This window comes from Myxocyprinus asiaticus, chromosome 49 (genome assembly GCF_019703515.2).
Source record: "Myxocyprinus asiaticus isolate MX2 ecotype Aquarium Trade chromosome 49, UBuf_Myxa_2, whole genome shotgun sequence".
Lineage (NCBI taxonomy): Eukaryota > Metazoa > Chordata > Actinopteri > Cypriniformes > Catostomidae > Myxocyprinus > Myxocyprinus asiaticus.
Window position 1 is genome coordinate 129,372 of NC_059392.1, and position 18,264 is coordinate 147,635.

Here is an 18,264-nt window from a genome sequence, read left to right on the forward strand (position 1 = left end):
ATTGACATTCTGTTTTTTGGCATATTATGTAGTAGGGAAGTATGGACATTCGGACACAGCGACACAAAACACATGAACAGTGGCAGAAATTAAACTGATTTCCAGGAGCATTTGGAGCTTCATCAGCACATATTCTTTCTATGGGAAATTATCCATGTATTTCAAACACTTCTGTAAATTACATAACTCAAATTAACATCAGATACAAAAATGGCGGTAAATGATGCCTGAAGCTATCTTAACACAATAAAATAAATATGTAATAATAGACTTTACTGGCCAGAATACAATCAATTCGCTGTAGAAGACTTTTGAGTGTCTTTGACTGTTTTCTGATATGTGTGAAGTTTGTGTGCTAGAGAACTGAATATAATAAAGTACTGAGCCTGTTCATGTGTGTGATGATAATACACAAACTCAGATTAAGAGATTAGAGACACAAGAACAGATTACAACACTGCTCAATGTAGGACACACACATCTGTGTACACAGCTTTAATCTCTGCATCCATACACACAATCATCATCATCGCACACAAATCTAATTTATAATGACATGGACTAATAATAAAACAGGTTATTCATGTTTTTAGTTCTATAATGATTCTCACACAGATTTAATCACATTGCTGTTTGTCTGGTCATGTGATGCTGTTATTCTATTAAAATATTATATAACATATATGTAATATGATACTGTTATTCCATGACTGTCAACGCTGTAGGAGGAATCAAACCGGCCGCTGTTATTCGCCTCTCACTCGACAGGAAGTTGAATGTCGCACATGCGTTCGGCTGAGAGGAAAACAATTCAAACGATTAAACTCTATTAAACTTTCATTGACATAAACTGTTCTATATGATATTTAAACAGAAGCAAAAACAGGTTAAAAGAATATTCAAGTTAATCTCAATCAACAGCATTTGTGGCATAATGTTGATTACCACAAAAATTAATTTAGACTCATCCCTCATTTTTTATCTTTTATATTGATTGAGCTTAACTTGTATTGAACCTGGAATATTCCTTAAAGAGTTTTGAGAGAATGATTTGAGGATGTTTACCGTGTCTTGGATTTCTACAGCAATTCCTTTCTTCTTGAGGAATGCGAGAACGTTTGGATCCAGACGTTCAGTACGAGATCCGGTTCCCAACACCAGAACCTCTGAAGAACCAGTGTTATCAGACACATGAAGAACGAGAAACTCTCTCACATTCTGTGTCTGAACACAAGCATAATGTGCAGTGTAGTACACTAAATATACTGCCTATAACTCTATCACATCTGATATTACTTCCTGTTTATTCACGCCATTGAGGTTGGAAGTCAGAAATATAGTAGATCATCCGGGTACTCCTTACATACAGACAGGTAACATTCACAGTATCCATATTAAGTATACTAGTGAAATACTATGAGTAGTATGGTAGTATGAGTAGTATGGCAGTATGAGTAGTATGGGTAGTATGAATAGTATGGGTAGTATGAGTAGTATGGGTAGTATGAACAGTATGGTAGTATGAGTAGTATTGCAGTATGAGTAGTATGGGTAGTATGAGTAGTATGGGTAGAAAGAATAGCATGGTAGTATGATAGTATGAGTAGTATGGGCATTATGAATAGTATGGTAGTATGAGTAGTATGGGTAGTATGAATAGTATGGTAGTATGAGTAGTATGGGTAGTATGAATAGTATGATAGTATGAGTAGAATTAGTATGGTTGTATGAGTAGTATGAGTTATATTAGTTTGGTAGTATGATAGTGTGAGAAGTATTAGTATGGTAGTATGGTAGTACGAGTAGTATGGTAGTATGATAGTATGAGTAGTATGAGTAGTATGAGTTGTATTAGTTTGGTAGTATGAGTAGTATTGCAGTATGAGTAGTATGGGTAGTATGAGTAGTATGGGTAGAAAGAATAGCATGGTAGTATGATAGTATGAGTAGTATAGGCATTATGAATAGTATGGTAGTATGAGTAGTATGGGTAGTATGAATAGTATGGTAGTATGAGTAGTATGGGTAGTATGAATAGTATGATAGTATGAGTAGAATTAGTATGGTTGTATGAGTAGTATTAGTATGGTAGTATGAGTAGTATGAGTTATATTAGTTTGGTAGTATGATAGTGTGAGAAGTATTAGTATGGTAGTATGGTAGTATGAGTAGTATGGTAGTATGATAGTATGAGTAGTATGAGTTGTATTAGTTTGGTAGTATGATAGTGTGAGAAGTATTAGTATGGTAGTATGGTAGTATGAGTAGTATGGTAGTATGATAGTATGAGTAGTATGAGTAGTATGAGTTGTATTAGTTTGGTAGTATGATAGTGTGAGAAGTATTAGTATGGTAGTATGGTAGTATGAGTAGTATGGTAGTATGAGTAGTATGAGTAGTATGAGTAGTATGGTAGTATGAATAGTATGAGTAGTATGAGTAGTATGAGTAGTATGATAGTATGAGTAGTATGGTAGTATGCTATTACAAACATAGTGTTGGTCTTACCAATCCGCGGCTCCAGCAGATAAAACAGAGACAAACTCTCCACAGTTATATCTGTGTGACAGCCCACCTACAAACACATCAGACAACATCAGATGAACCACTGCTGGTTTTATAGACACTAATCTGGACATTATTGATTCATATACACAGTACCTTGATTAAATGTAAATACTATCCACATTTTATTCACTTATGAACTGCTAAACATGAACAGTTCTCCAGGAAAGGCGGGAGATTTGAATTAATGTTAAGGCACTTAATTTTTAAGCCAAATCAATGTATATCCAACTTAAACACAGATTAAAATTGACATGAACAGTCTCTTCTCTTTAGATTCCCGAGTGGAGACACAAAATATGCTGTCTGGTGACTTATATTCGTGACTCAATTCACAAAATGAATCGTTCAGATGCTTCAAAACCGATTTACTGATTCAAAAGAATCGATTTGATCAAAAGATTTGACTCAAACATTTCATTCTGGAATCAGACATCACTGTATCGCTGATCCGCATGGAGTTTAATTACAGTTGTTTTAGGCGAAAAAGTTACGAAATGGTCTGGAGAAATGTACTGGAGTAAGAGTATTGATTTTCTCTTCAAAATGTAGAAGTAAAAGTGAAAGTACAAAAAATTATTCATAAAATGTACTTAGGTACAGTAAGTATTGTGCTTCATTTCTGTACACATCTCTGTTCTAAGAATGTGTAGATATTTATATTGGAAAACAAGTGTATTGATCTGTGCAGTGCACTGTACATTAGTGTGAAAGTGTTTTGATCTGTGCAGTGCACTGTACATTAGTGTGAAAGTGTATTGATCTGTGCAGTGCACTGTACATTAGTGTGAAAGTGTATTGATCTGTGCAGTGCACTGTAGATTAGTGTGAAAGTGTATTGATCTGTGCAGTGCACTGTACATTAGTGTGAAAGTGTAATGATCTGTGCAGTGCACTGTACATTAGTGTGAAAGTGTTTTGATCTGTGCAGTGCACTGTACATTAGTGTGAAAGTGTATTGATCTGTGCAGTGCACTGTAGATTAGTGTGAAAGTGTTTTGATCTGTGCAGTGCACTGTAGATTAGTGTGAAAGTGTATTGATCTGTGCAGTGCACTGTAGATTAGTGTGAAAGTGTTTTGATCTGTGCAGTGCACTGTACATTAGTGTGAAAGTGTATTGATCTGTGCAGTGCACTGTACATTAGTGTGAAAGTGTAATGATCTGTGCAGTGCACTGTACATTAGTGTGAAAGTGTAATGATCTGTGCAGTGCACTGTACATTAGTGTGAAAGTGTATTGATCTGTGCAGTGCACTGTACATTAGTGTGAAAGTGTAATGATCTGTGCAGTGCACTGTACATTAGTGTGAAAGTGTATTGATCTGTGCAGTGCACTGTACATTAGTGTGAAAGTGTATTGATCTGTGCAGTGCACTGTACATTAGTGTGAAAGTGTATTGATCTGTGCAGTGCACTGTAGATTAGTGTGAAAGTGTATTGATCTGTGCAGTGCACTGTACATTAGTGTGAAAGTGTATTGATCTGTGCAGTGCACTGTACATTAGTGTGAAAGTGTATTGATCTGTGCAGTGCACTGTACATTAGTGTGAAAGTGTAATGATCTGTGCAGTGCACTGTACATTAGTGTGAAAGTGTATTGATCTGTGCAGTGCACTGTACATTAGTGTGAAAGTGTATTGATCTGTGCAGTGCACTGTACATTAGTGTGAAAGTGTATTGATCTGTGCAGTGCACTGTACATTAGTGTGAAAGTGTATTGATCTGTGCAGTGCACTGTAGATTAGTGTGAAAGTGTATTGATCTGTGCAGTGCACTGTACATTAGTGTGAAAGTGTATTGATCTGTGCAGTGCACTGTAGATTAGTGTGAAAGTGTATTGATCTGTGCAGTGCACTGTACATTAGTGTGAAAGTATATTGATTTGTTTACATTCCACTGCAGTATAGCGGGCGGTATAACAGCACAGGGTCCGAACACTTTATTCCCATCGATGTTGAATCCTCGTGGACTGTAACTGTAGATGATGGTTCCTCCTGACGCCTCCTTCTGTAGCACTGACACTGAAGTCTTCTGATAGATCTCATCATCTGCTGGACCGAGTCTGTGACTCCGAACCTGAACACTTCTACAGCGAGCAAAAACATCCAAACTGTTATTCTTTCACATACTGATTTTAAAGAACACTGGACAGTACAAAGTATATACTGTACCGGATGAGATGTGGAAGAGTTCTCGCTCCGAGGCGCAGACCGTGAACGGACGCCGGTGACAGTAACCTCGTGACGGCCATCATCAGTGCAGAACACGCGGAACTCACGCACTGCTACTGCTGCTGCTGCTGCTCACACGACACATTTCACCCGCACACACTTCCGGTATCAACATCCGCTTATGGAGAAACCCTTTCTCATAAATTAGTCGTTCAATTATAGTGTTCCGTGTTTAATGTAACATTGTTTTCAAAAAGAATAAAACATGTAAACATCTCAGTATTGATGCCATATTCTTCACATCTTTATGTTCAACATTTAACACATTTAAATATCAGTTTAGTGGATGTTTATTGACCTGATTTTATAATAAACACCATAGTGTATGAAAACTGACACACAAACTTCATTGTTTTCAAGCTCAGTCTTATAATACAACGCTGAAACAGCACAAATACAGTGTTCATCACTGTTTAAATACTGTTTTTATTCATATTTATATGATATTCATATCTTGACAGCTGTAGAGATCTGAACTCGATTATTTTTCCTAGATGGGCGCGCGACAATGCGCGTACTCGCGGCTGTTTACGAGACGCGAACTGCGGTTCAACAGCCTATGCGTTCATATGATCTGAAAATATAATGATCGCGTTTCTTACGTTTTTAACTGTCCTCAGACAGCGCGACTAACGCGAGGCAGACGCGTCAGTGCGGTGATGTATCGCTCTCTGTTCGCCTTCAACTCTACGGAGCGGAACGCACTGCACTTCCCCGCGGGAGAATCTTTTATAATTCTCGAGCGCAGCAGCGTGCACTGGTGGCTCGCGACGCGCTGCAGCTCCGGCGAGACGGGATACATCCCTGCGACATATATAGAGAAAATACCGGTGAGACATTATACATGCGTATATGTACATCCCTGCGACATATATAGAGAAAATACCGGTGAGACATTATACATGCGTATATGTACATCCCTGCGACATATATAGAGAAAATACCGGTGAGACATTATACATGCGTATATGTACATCCCTGCGACATATATAGAGAAAATACCGGTGAGACATTATACATACGTATATATAGATCCCTGCGACATATATAGAGAAAATACCGGTGAGACAATATGGATAGATATATACATACATCAATGCAACATATAATACTGGTGAGACATTATACATACATACATATATATATATATATATATATATATATATATATATATATATATATATATACACATAGATCCCTGTGACATATATAGACAAAATATCAGTGAGACATTTTACATATATACATATATATATATATATATAAATCCCCATGACAAATAGATGAGATATTATAAATGCTGAATATACATACATCCTGGCAACATTATAGGGAAGACATATAGATATACACATATATGAACTCAAACACAGTAATATGGCTGAATCCAGAGAATAAATCTGTAAAATTACAGACAACCATGACTTATTGATTAGATGCCATCTGTTCACCAATTCTGCTGTGTTTTGAGCTGGTAACGTCATTAACCAGCAAATATTTGTTCTTTTGCACACAGGCTCCAGAGCATGATGAAGTTTTGCAGTCGATTGATCGAGCCATTGAAGCCATTCACAATGTGGCCATGACAAATGGAGGCAAATACAATCTGGAGCAGAGAGATGTTCTGCAGTGAGTATATACACACAAACACAACTTACAGTGACAGATGTACACATCACTGACAGAATGATTCCCTCCACAGGAAGTTGATCCATCACAGGAAGGAGACTCTGTCTCGCAGAAGTCCCACTGCATCCAATCACAAGCAGAAACTCCCATCATCCTCTAGTGATGTGTCATTGAGCCGAACGCCGCCGCCAAATGGTCTGAACCGAACCTACAGCTGTCAGAGTAATGAGCCTGTCTCAGAGAGCTGCGCTGGTGCTCCTGGACTCTATCAGGTGACATAAACATATGTTTTATCATCAGTCTAATTCAAACACATTAAATACAAAATATTCTACATAATTTGCAATTTGATCTTTGACACTGAAATTAGATACAAGACAACATGGAAAAATAAAAATACCAATTTAAAGTGTGTATGTTTTTTAGTGTTTTAGATTTTGTCACATATTGTGTTTCTGCAACAGGTTCCTCCTCATCCTCGTCGAGCGGCTCCTGTAATTCCACCAGAGAAACACAGAGAGCCACGACGCAATGGTACGTGCAACACCAACACGCTGTCAACATTAAATGTTAAAATACACACTCCTGACAGAGTCTTTTTCTTTGCAGATCCAGAGGTGCCACCTAGAGTGTCCTCCTCAAGCCCTGCCCCCAACCCTGCGCCAGCTGCTGCTATTGGACCCACTCCATCGGTCAGCTCCACCTCCTTAGACTCTGGCTCTTCCCACTCCGTGATCTCCTCAGATGTCAGTCTTCCCAGTGTCAGCAGCACTCCGCCTCCTGTGCCAAAACGAGGCAAGGCTCCACCCCCTCCCCTACCTGACCACTCCCCATCCCCCCAACAAGATCCTTCTAGAAAGGGCCCGGCCCCTCAGCCAGTCAGTTCACAGCCTGCCACTGAGCACCAATCAAAAGTGGAGTGGCCATTGGCCCCACCCCCCATTTCTCAAAGCCCCTCCCACTCTGCAACTGTTCCCATGACGATTGGAGCAGAACTGATCGAACTGGTGAGGAAAAACACGGGCCTTAGTTACGACCTTTCTCGGGTTGCCGTGGGCGTCGTCGTGGGTCATTTGCAGAGCGCTTTACCGACGGCAGCATCTCACCTGGAGCAAGTGCTGCTGTCATTGGTGGAGAGTAAGGTGAGGGTTTAAAGTGATAGTTCATCATTTAATAACCTTTATGTCGTTCCAAACCTGTGCATCAGTGTGTCTGATTGACGTGTGATTGTCAGGATTCGAACTCGGTGCTGCCGCTCGGACAGGTGTGTCATGACGAGCAGCGGCTGCAGGTGATCTTTGGTGATTTGGCTCGTCACCGTGACGACTCTCAGCAGCGCAGCTGGGCACTTTATGAAGATCACGCCCTCATCGCATGTTACCTGGAGGAACTACTGCAGATACTGGTGAGAAACACACGATTCATTCGTATCGTCGAGCGCATTTATAGTTTCAGTTGAGTTTTTTGTTTTGTTTTTTGTTATTTTTTTGTTAACTGTCATCACACTGTTCAAACAAAAACGAAACAAACAACGTCAACCACCATCGCACTGTTTAAACAAACAAACAATCAACTGCCATCGCACTTTTAGCCCCTATCGCACTTTTTTTGGGGGGGGGGTTCTCTCCCCCTTTTTCTCCCCAATTTGGAATGCCTAATTCCCAATGCGCTCTAAGCCCTCGTGGGGGCGTAGTGACTCAATCCGGGTGGCGGAGGACGAATTTCAGTTGTCTCCATGTCTGAGACCATCAATCCGCACATCTTATCACTTCACTTCACTTCACTTTTATTGTCACACAACCATATACACAAGTGTAATAGTGTGTGAAATTCTTGGGTGCAGTTCCGAGCAACATAGCAGTCATGACAGTGATGAGACATATACCAATTTACAATAACATCAGATTTACACAACACAATTTAAAATCTAATATACACATAATTACACATAACACAGTATATAAATAATAATATACAATACACACAATATAGAATACACATTATACAATAAAAATAGTATATATAGTATATATAAAACATACAGTATGTTGTATTGTACTGTATTGACATTCAGGCTGTCGGTTGATAGTCAGTTGCCAGTGTGTTGTTAAGAGAGATTTTATGACAGTCCAGTGTGAGATCTAAGATTAATAAAGTGCAGTGCTGATGTATATTGATCGTGAGAGATCAAGAGTTCAAAAGTCTGATTGCTTGGGGGAAGAAGCTGTCATGGAGTCGGCTGGTGCGGGTCCTGATGCTGCGATACCGCCTGCCTGATGGTAGCAGTGAGAACAGCCCATGGCTCGGGTGGCTGGAGTCTCTGATGATCCTCCGAGCTTTTTTCACACACCGCCTTGTATATATTTCCTGGAGGGAGGGAAGCTCACCTCCGATGATGTGTCTGGCAGTTCGCACCACCCTTTGCAGTGCTTTGCGGTTGTGGGTGGTGCTATTGCCGTACCAGGCGGAGATGCAGCCAGTCAGGATGCTCTCCACAGTGCAGGTGTAGAACTGTGTGAGGATGTGGCGGTTCATTCCAAACTTCCTCAGCCGTCTCAGGAAGAAGAGACACTGATGAGCCTTCTTCACAACGACTTAAGTGTGGACGGACCATGTGAGTTCATCAGTAATGTGGACACCCAGGAACTTGAAGCTGCTGACTCTCTCCACTGGTGCTCCATTGATGGTGATGGGACTGTGTTCTCTGTCTTTTCTTCTGAAGTCCACCACAAGCTCCTTTGTCTTACTGACATTGAGGGAGCGGTTGTGCTCCTGACACCAGTGTGTCAGAGTGTGCACCTCCTCTCTGTAGGCTGTTTCATCATTGTCAGTGATCAGGCCTACCACCGTCGTGTCATCAGCAAACTTAATGATGGCATTGGAGCTATGTGTTGCCACACAGTCATGTGTGTACAGGGAATACAGGAGTGGGCTGAGAACACAGCCCTGCGGGGCTCCAGTGTTGAGGGTCAGTGATGAGGAGATGTTGCTGCCTATTCTAACCACCTGGCGTCTGCTTGACAGGAAGTCCAGGATCCAGCTGCACAGCTAGCTGTTTAAGCCCAGAGCCCGGAGTTTCTTATCTAGCTTGGAGGGCACTATGGTGTTGAATGCTGAGCTGTAGTCTACAAACAGCATTCTCACATAAGTGTTCCTTTTTTCCAGGTGGGAGAGAGCAGTGTGTATTGTAGATGCAATGGCATCATCAGTGGAGCGGTTGTTGCGGTAAGCAAACTGCAGCGGGTCAAGAGAGAGAGGCAATACAGAGCAGATGTAATCTCTGATTAGTCTCTCAAAACATTTGCTGATGATGGGGGTCAGAGCAACAGGACGCCAGTCATTTAAGCAAGTTTGGATTGCTTTGGAACAGGCACAATGGTGGATGTTTTAAAGCATGTGGGGACTACAGACAAGGAGAGGGAAAGGTTGATAATGTCCATAAAACACCAGCCAGCTGGTTCGTGCACGCTCTGATGACGCGGCCCGGAATGCCATCTGGACCCGCGGCTTTGCGGATATTCACCCATCGAAAGGATCGGGTTACATCCGCTACAGAGACGGAGAGTGAAGAGCTCTCTCCGTGAGGGCAGTGTTATTTCCCTCGAAACGAGCATAAAAAGTATTTAGCTCATCCGGGAGAGAGGCAGCGGTGTTCATGACAGAGCTTTTATTCCCTTTAAAGTCCGCGATGATGTTAATTCCCTGCCACATGCTTCTAGAGTTGGTGGTGTTAAACTGTCCTTCAATCTTGTTCCTGTACTGATGTTTTGTTGTTCAGAGTGCATAACTGGCTTGTTTATGCTCCTCCGTATTCCCGGAATTAATGCATCAAGTGCAGCACGAACATCGCTATTTATCCATGGCTTCTGGTTCGGGTAGATCCGTATTGTTTTGGTCGGAACAACATCCTCCACACACTTTCTGATGAAGCACATTACGCTATCAGCGTACACCTCGATGTCGTCATCAGAGGCGGACCGGAACATCTCCCAGTCCGTGTGATCAAAACAGTTTTGTAGCGTAGAATCTGATTGGTCTGACCAGCACTGGATCATTCTGAGGGTGGGTGCTTCTTGTTTCAGTTTCTGCCTGTAAGCTGGCAGAAGCAGAATGGAAGAGTGGTCCGATTTGCCAAATGGTGGCCGGGGGAGGGATTTGTAGCCATCCTGGAAGGGAGAGTAGCAATGGTCCAAAACCCGGTCCCCTCATGTGTTGAAACTGATGTGTTGGTGGTATTTTGGTGCAATTGATTTAAAATTGGCTTCGTTAAAGTCCCCGGTCACAATGAACCGTTATCACATGGCTTGTTGAGCGCGTTACCACGGAGACGTAGCGTGTGTGGAGGCTTCACGCTATTCTCCACGGCATCCACGCATAACTCACCACGCGCCCCACCGAGAACGAACCACATTATAGCGACCACGAGGAGGTTACCCCATGTGACTCTACCCTCCCTAGCAACCGGGCCAGTTTGGTTGCTTAGGAGACCTGGCTGAGTCACTCAGCACACCCTGGATTCAAACTCAGGATTCCAGGGGTGATGGAGTTTTTACTCGCTGAGATACCCAGGCCCCCGATTTTTTTTATTTTAGTTTACAAAAAGATTTATTCTTTGCTAATTTTCATTTATGATAATAACCTTGACATACACATCCAGTCAGATCACTCGCTGACAATGTGTGTGTTTCAGACGGACGCAGATCCTGAGGTGTGTAAGAAGATGTGTCGTGTGAATGAGTTCGAGCCGGTCCAGTCGCTGGTGTCATACTATCAGATGGTGAGCTGATTTCTGATGATGATTGTGTGTGTTTATAAACAGTCTGTATGAAGGTTATAAACGTGTGCGTGATCGTTAAGGAGCATTGCGTGTGTTTCAAAACAGTCTATATGAAGGTTGTTAACGTGTGCGTGATTGTTCAGGAGCATCGCATGTGTTTATAAACAGTCTATATGAAGGTTATTATCAAGTGCATGATCATTCAGGAGCATCGCGTGTGTTTATAAACAGTCTATATGAAGGGTACTAACGTGTGCGTAATTGTTCAGGAGCATCGTGTGTTTCTAAACGGTCTATATGAAGGTTATTAACGTGTGCGTGATCGTTCAGGAGCATCGCGTGTGTTTCTAAACAGTCTATATGAAGGTTATTAACGTGTGTGATCGTTCAGCAGCATCGCGTGTTTATAAATAGTCTGTATGAAGGTTATTAACGTGTGCGTGATTGTTCAGGAGCATCGCGTGTGTTTATAAACAGTCTATATGAAGGTTATTATCAAGTGCATGATCATTCAGGAGCATCGCGTGTGTTTATAAACAGTCTATATGAAGGGTACTAACGTGTGCGTAATTGTTCAGGAGCATCGTGTGTTTCTAAACGGTCTATATGAAGGTTATTAACGTGTGCGTGATCGTTCAGGAGCATCGCGTGTGTTTCTAAACAGTCTATATGAAGGTTATTAACGTGTGTGATCGTTCAGCAGCATCGCGTGTTTATAAATAGTCTGTATGAAGGTTATTAACGTGTGCGTGATTGTTCAGCAGCATCGCGTGTTTATAAACAGTCTATATGAAGGTTATTAATGTGTGCATGATCGTTCAGGAGTATCGCGTGTGTTTAAACAGTCTATATGAAGGTTATTAATGTGTGCATGATCGTTCAGGAGCATCGTATGTTTCTAAACAGTCTATATGAAGGTTATTAACATGTGCGTGATCATTCAGGAGCATTGCGTGTTTCTAAACAATCTGTATGAAGGTTATTAACGTGTGCGTGATTGTTCAGCAGCATCGCGTGTTTATAAACAGTCTATATGAAGGTTATTAATGTGTGCATGATCGTTCAGGAGCATCACGTGTGTTTAAACAGTCTATATGAAGGTTATTAATGTGTGCATGATCGTTCAGGAGCATCGTATGTTTCTAAACAGTCTATATGAAGGTTATTAACATGTGCGTGATCATTCAGGAGCATTGCGTGTTTCTAAACAATCTGTATGAAGGTTATTAACGTGTGCGTGATCGTTCAGCAGCATCGTGTGTTTATAAACAGTCTATATGAAGGTTATTAATGTGTGCATGATCGTTCAGGAGCATCGCATGTTTCTAAACAGTCTATATGAAGGTTGTTAACGTGTGCGTGATTGTTCAGGAGCATCGCATGTGTTTATAAACAGTCTATATGAAGGTTATTATCAAGTGCATGATCATTCAGGAGCATCGCGTGTGTTTATAAACAGTCTATATGAAGGGTACTAACGTGTGCGTAATTGTTCAGGAGCATCGTGTGTTTCTAAACAGTCTATATGAAGGTTATTAACGTGTGCGTGATCGTTCAGGAGCATCGCGTGTGTTTCTAAACAGTCTATATGAAGGTTATTAACGTGTGTGATCGTTCAGCAGCATCGCGTGTTTATAAATAGTCTGTATGAAGGTTATTAACGTGTGCGTGATTGTTCAGCAGCATCGCGTGTTTATAAACAGTCTATATGAAGGTTATTAATGTGTGCATGATCGTTCAGGAGCATCGCGTGTGTTTAAACAGTCTATATGAAGGTTATTAATGTGTGCATGATCGTTCAGGAGCATCGTATGTTTCTAAACAGTCTATATGAAGGTTATTAACATGTGCGTGATCATTCAGGAGCATTGCGTGTTTCTAAACAATCTGTATGAAGGTTATTAACGTGTGCGTGATCGTTCAGCAGCATCGTGTGTTTATAAACAGTCTATATGAAGGTTATTAATGTGTGCATGATCGTTCAGGAGCATCGCGTGTGTTTCTAAACAGTCTATATGAAGGTTATTAACATGTGCGTGATCGTTCAGGAGCATCGTGTGTGTTTCTAAACAGTCTGTATGAAGGTTATTAACGTGTGCGTGATTGTTCAGCAGCATCGCGTGTTTATAAACAGTCTATACGAAGGTTATTAATGTGTACATGATCGTTCAGGAGCATCGCGTGTGTTTATAAACAGTCTATATGAAGGTTATTAATGTGTGCATGATCGTTCAGGAGCATCGTGTGTGTTTCTAAACAGTCTGTATGAAGGTTATTAATGTGTGCATGATCGTTCTGGAGCATCGCGTGTGTATAAACAGTCTATATGAAGGTTATTAATGTGTGCATGATTGTTCAGTAGCATCGCGTGTGTTTATAAACAGTCTATATGAAGGTTATTAATGTCTGCGTGATCGTTCAGGAGCATCGCGTGTGTTTATAAACAGTCTATATGAAGGTTATTAACGTGTGTGTGATCGTTCAGGAGCATCGCGTGTCACTGCGTCTGCTGCTGTTGAAGGTGTTTGGTGTGATATGCGGTCTGGACGCGGCGCTCATCTCCGCTCTACTGAACTCCGTGTTGACCATGGAGCTGGCGCGAGACCTGCAGAATGACACGCATGGTGAGATGTTGCGAGATACTTTCATTTTAATGGCGTAAATGTTTGACATTCTGAAGTATAGTTTCTCTGCAGAACATGAGAAAATGTGTTACAGCGCGCTGCTGCTCGCAATGATCTTCAGCACGGGAGAACAGATCCCACTGCATCACTACGGTAAGACAAACAGACAGATGTGCTGTGAGACAGGAGGTCTGTCTGATCGGAGTTTGATTGAGTCTGTCTGTTTCAGATCATTTGAACAGCTGTTTTCTTGCATTCCTACTGGACGTGATTGAAGACGGTTTGCCCTCTGACCCCACCGAGCAGCTGCCCGACCTCTTTATTAACCTTCTGCTGGCGTTCAACCTCCACCTGAGCGGTATACACACACACACACACACACACTCTTTTCCACAAACACACAACATTTAATTGATCACTCATGGTGGCATACAGACTCAGAATGAAGTGTTTAAATATATGTGTGTGTGTGTGTGTGTGTGCAGTACCAGAGAGTAATATGGTGATGCTGGCGCTGATCAAGAGAAACAATGTGAAGATTCTCACTGAGAAGATGTTATTACTGCTCAACAGAGGAGGTCAAACACACACATATTCAATACATGTTATGTTTAATGTGTAAACTATATTAAGCTGCGGCGATGTTAACATCTTTCTCTCTCTGCAGAGGATCCTGTGTGTGTGTTTAAACACGCTCCTGCTGCGCCGCACGCTGTGCTCAAGTTCCTGCAGGATGTGTTTGAGAGACGAGAGACGGCAGATATTTTCTACCACTCGGATCTGATGGTGATGATTGACATCGCAGTGAGACAGATCTCAGACCTGTCACCTGGTGATAGAGTGAGACAACTGAATGCACCATAATAAACGTTCATGTGTTTAAAATAATATTTTCCCTATATGTTCTCCAAATATTCCAGAGCATCAATACAATTTATTATAATTGTGCAAAAAAAACAACAGCAGTTAATTGCTTTGCTCAAATGAACACATGAATATGAATAATGACACATAAAGCTAAACTTAGCATCACAAACATTAAAAGTTAAGAGTCGTTATTATTAAAGTCATCATAATCAATGTAATCAGCGCATTAAATTTTAATTTTTAACCCCTTAAACTCTGGTGCATTTTTGGGTTGCCGCCAGCAATTTTTCACACTCAAATTTAAAAGCTTGCCATTCACACATACTGTGGACTAATTGCAAAAAATTGGTCTAGTTTTTTCAGAACCCCCCCAATAAAAAAAAAAGACTCAAATTATTAATAAATAATATTGTATATGTTTACAGTCTTATGATTAATTTGTAAGAATGTAATTTTGGTTCTGTTTGCCCCATCTCCCTCCAAATAGTCTTATTTTATTCCACTAGATGGCAGAAAGCACTAGAAAAAAATATGTTTTCACTAGCACATTCCATCTCAATATACGGATCTGAAATGTAGGTGGCGCTCTAACACATTTCAGCCCTCACAGATGTGCTCGTCCATAGACATTCAGTCTAATTTTCAGATCAAGCACCACCCTCATTCTTTCATTGAATATCTCGGCCTCTGAGTGGACTAGAAGCTCAATGTAGGAATTAGAAAGCTGAGATCCTCCCCTTTGTGATGATAAACATTTTATTATCATATTTAACATATTAACATATAAAAAATTTCTAATGATTTATTTTGCATGCTTTTCCTGCTGAACTGCATATTTTGTTTTGGATATCTAAGATATAACACTGGATTATTCACACAAGCAAGCTCACAGACAAGTAAACAATTGCTCATTTTTTTGAAAACTGCCTAAGGTAAAAGCAGATATCAAGTTTTTGGCTATTTGGGGCTTACAGTATCTGTTATTGGAGCATAAAAGAGACATTTGTATCAGGGTTGTCAATTGGGCAGGGAAACTAAATTCAAATTGTTACTTTAAATATTTACAAAATTAGAATTAAATTTGAATTTTAAAGCCAGCTGATTTTTAAATTGACGTTGTTTCTTTAGTCCACAAGAGGGCGCATTAAATACAGAAACCATTCAGCACCATTATATTACTGCAAAGAACATTCCTATCTGTTAAAAAAAAAGCATTTCATTTTCAACTAATATGCATAAAAAAAATAAATAAAAGTTTTAGTCAGTCCATATTCTCAAATGTGAAGTCAAAAGTAAAATGAGGGGGGAAACGTTTCAATGGACAGTTCACATGGTGTTACGCTTGCACTGATTCCTACTACTCCAGACTCAAGCTTCAGAATAACAGTGAAATACCACATTGTGTTTTATTCAGTACAGTTGTATGTAGAGTAGCAATATTCACAGACAGCAGTGGTATTCTGCTGAACTCGGCTCAGACTATGAGCACAGGTCAGGGGCTGTTCAATCAGATGAAACGCAACAGACTGGAACCGAATGGCAGGATCTTAAGACACACAAGTTGAACATCTTTCCTGACATAGCATTTAAACAACTTATAATCTGAGAAACGCTTATAAGAGAGCAAGACACAACGGCCAAAGGCCTCCACCAACTGAAAGGGGCTGTTCACACCAAACGCTTTTGCAACCATCCATTAGTTTTTCTATGTAAACGCACACTAGATGAGCATCTTTGTTTACCTTTGTTTTTGTTTATTCAGCGTCTCGTGCAGGAGTGTGTTTTTTTAGATGATGTGTCTAATTAAAAAGAACTTTAAAAGCATATTGAGACAACTGCTTTCTGTTAAACTGTATTTGTTGTGCTGTGTCTCGCCTTTATTAGTGCAAGAATGTGATCGATCTGAAGTCATTGTCAGTGCCTGACGCTTATTTTGTAATTTTAAGTAACATAAATGCAGAAGTGATGTTATCTCTGAAAAGTTCAGATTCTAAGAAAGTTCAGATTCTAAGAAAGTTCAGATTCTAAGCTTTCAAATGATCCCTCATATGCCTGACTGATGTATACGGAGACTTTAACGTTTTAGGCGTAAACTTTTTTCGAGACATAGTGCCCCCTTTTGGACCCGCTGGCAGGTCCACAGAGTCGAAGAGGTTAATTCACCATGACGAATTTTTCCAGTGCTACACATCATGAACTGATATTGTGTTCATAATGTAATTTGTTCCCTTAACATCATGATATCTGTCTGTTTGTGTGTTAGATGCGTATGGAGTATCTGTCTCTGATGCTCGCCATCATGCGCTCCACCGATTACCTGCAGCATCAGCATCGACTGGCCGACCTGCAGGCGGTGCTGCACAGGATTCTGGGCGAGGAAGATGAGGACGAAGGTTCGAGCAGACATATGGACAAACTGATCGTACAGCAGATCTATAAAGAGTTTCCTCACATCTGTAGAAACTGACGTAGAGTTCACATGAGGCATGCTGGGTAAATCTCATATGTTTCATACTGTTCCTGTTGATCTGAATAATGCAGCACCTTCATCAGTCCAGTAACCTGATAGAAAAGCTCCTCACATCTGTCATTATGGTGTTATACATGTAAACATCTCTTATTAACAGCAGAAGAAATCACATCTCACAGTCTGATAGTGTTTTCTCTTGACCTCAGATCGATCAGTACATTACATGAAACTCTCACAAACGTTTACTCTTTTATTTGCTTTTGTGTTTCTGATTAGTGCAGTCAGTTGACACGTCCTAACCCTTGACCCCTAAGGCTAACAACAAACTGTAACACTAAAACCTGACTCCTGACCTCTCTCACTTATGTCAGTAAAAGGTGGATTTGGAGTTGACTTGATTTCATCAGTATTAATACAGTTATCCATTAATACACTGAACACACTTCTGTTTATAACAGGTTTGTGTATGCGAGTGTGTTTGTTATTTTTCTGATCATTTTACCCGTTTAAACATATGATGCAGCTTATAAACAGCTAAAGTATCTATTTTACCCCTTTCAAGTTTTTGTTCAGAAGGGAAGCAGTGACATAATATATTTTCTTAATGTTGAAAAACTAATAAAATGCTGCCATGCTAATCACCTGAAATCAAGTGTCTGTGTTTTATTTATTCACTTCTCAGGGGAACTTTAGTATCAAATAGTTCTGACATGAAATCTTAATTTATGTTTTCAAATGAGGTTCTAATTTTGCTTTAATTTCTCTTAAAGTGTGTAATAATGTTCAGTGTTGTTACCCGGACTGTTTAAAGTGCTTTCTGTCAGGCACTAATAAATTAAACCGCATTTATATCGCACGTGTTTTGCTTTATAGGAGCATAATCTTTTAGATCAACTGATTTCAATCATTCGTACTTCGTAAAATTCGATTGCCCACATTATCAAAATAATTAAACAAAAACATCTAATCCAGTAATCACAATCGACTGTGATTAGTTCAGCCTCGACAGCGCTGAGAAAAGTAACGTGCATCATGTGACAAGAGTAATGTTAATTATGATTTTTACCTGAATGACACTGACAAACTTAAACGCTGAATTT

General features: G+C 40.3%; 2 protein-coding genes across 2 annotated transcripts; one reads left to right on the forward strand and one right to left on the reverse strand.

Annotated features, from left to right (window-relative positions):
* Positions 1 to 461: 461 nt before the first annotated feature.
* ndufaf3 (NADH:ubiquinone oxidoreductase complex assembly factor) lies at positions 462 to 5,521 on the reverse strand. The gene is made up of 6 exons (XM_051693634.1): positions 5,400 to 5,521; positions 4,738 to 4,915; positions 4,457 to 4,652; positions 2,509 to 2,575; positions 1,066 to 1,166; positions 462 to 795 (listed from the first exon to the last, which is right to left on the reverse strand). The coding sequence occupies exons 2-6, from the start codon at positions 4,818 to 4,820 to the stop codon at positions 700 to 702; spliced, it is 543 nt and encodes a 180-aa protein (XP_051549594.1). The 5' UTR covers positions 4,821 to 4,915; positions 5,400 to 5,521; the 3' UTR covers positions 462 to 699.
* On the forward strand, positions 5,457 to 17,812 carry LOC127438223 (NCK-interacting protein with SH3 domain-like). Its single transcript, XM_051693635.1, has 13 exons — positions 5,457 to 5,627; positions 6,314 to 6,426; positions 6,500 to 6,698; positions 6,891 to 6,960; positions 7,036 to 7,568; positions 7,661 to 7,831; positions 11,117 to 11,203; positions 13,689 to 13,827; positions 13,900 to 13,980; positions 14,057 to 14,185; positions 14,313 to 14,405; positions 14,495 to 14,667; positions 16,958 to 17,812. Exons 1-13 carry the CDS (start codon positions 5,457 to 5,459, stop codon positions 17,159 to 17,161), a joined length of 2,163 nt encoding a protein of 720 aa, XP_051549595.1. The 3' UTR covers positions 17,162 to 17,812.
* The last annotated feature ends 452 nt before the right edge of the window (positions 17,813 to 18,264 follow it).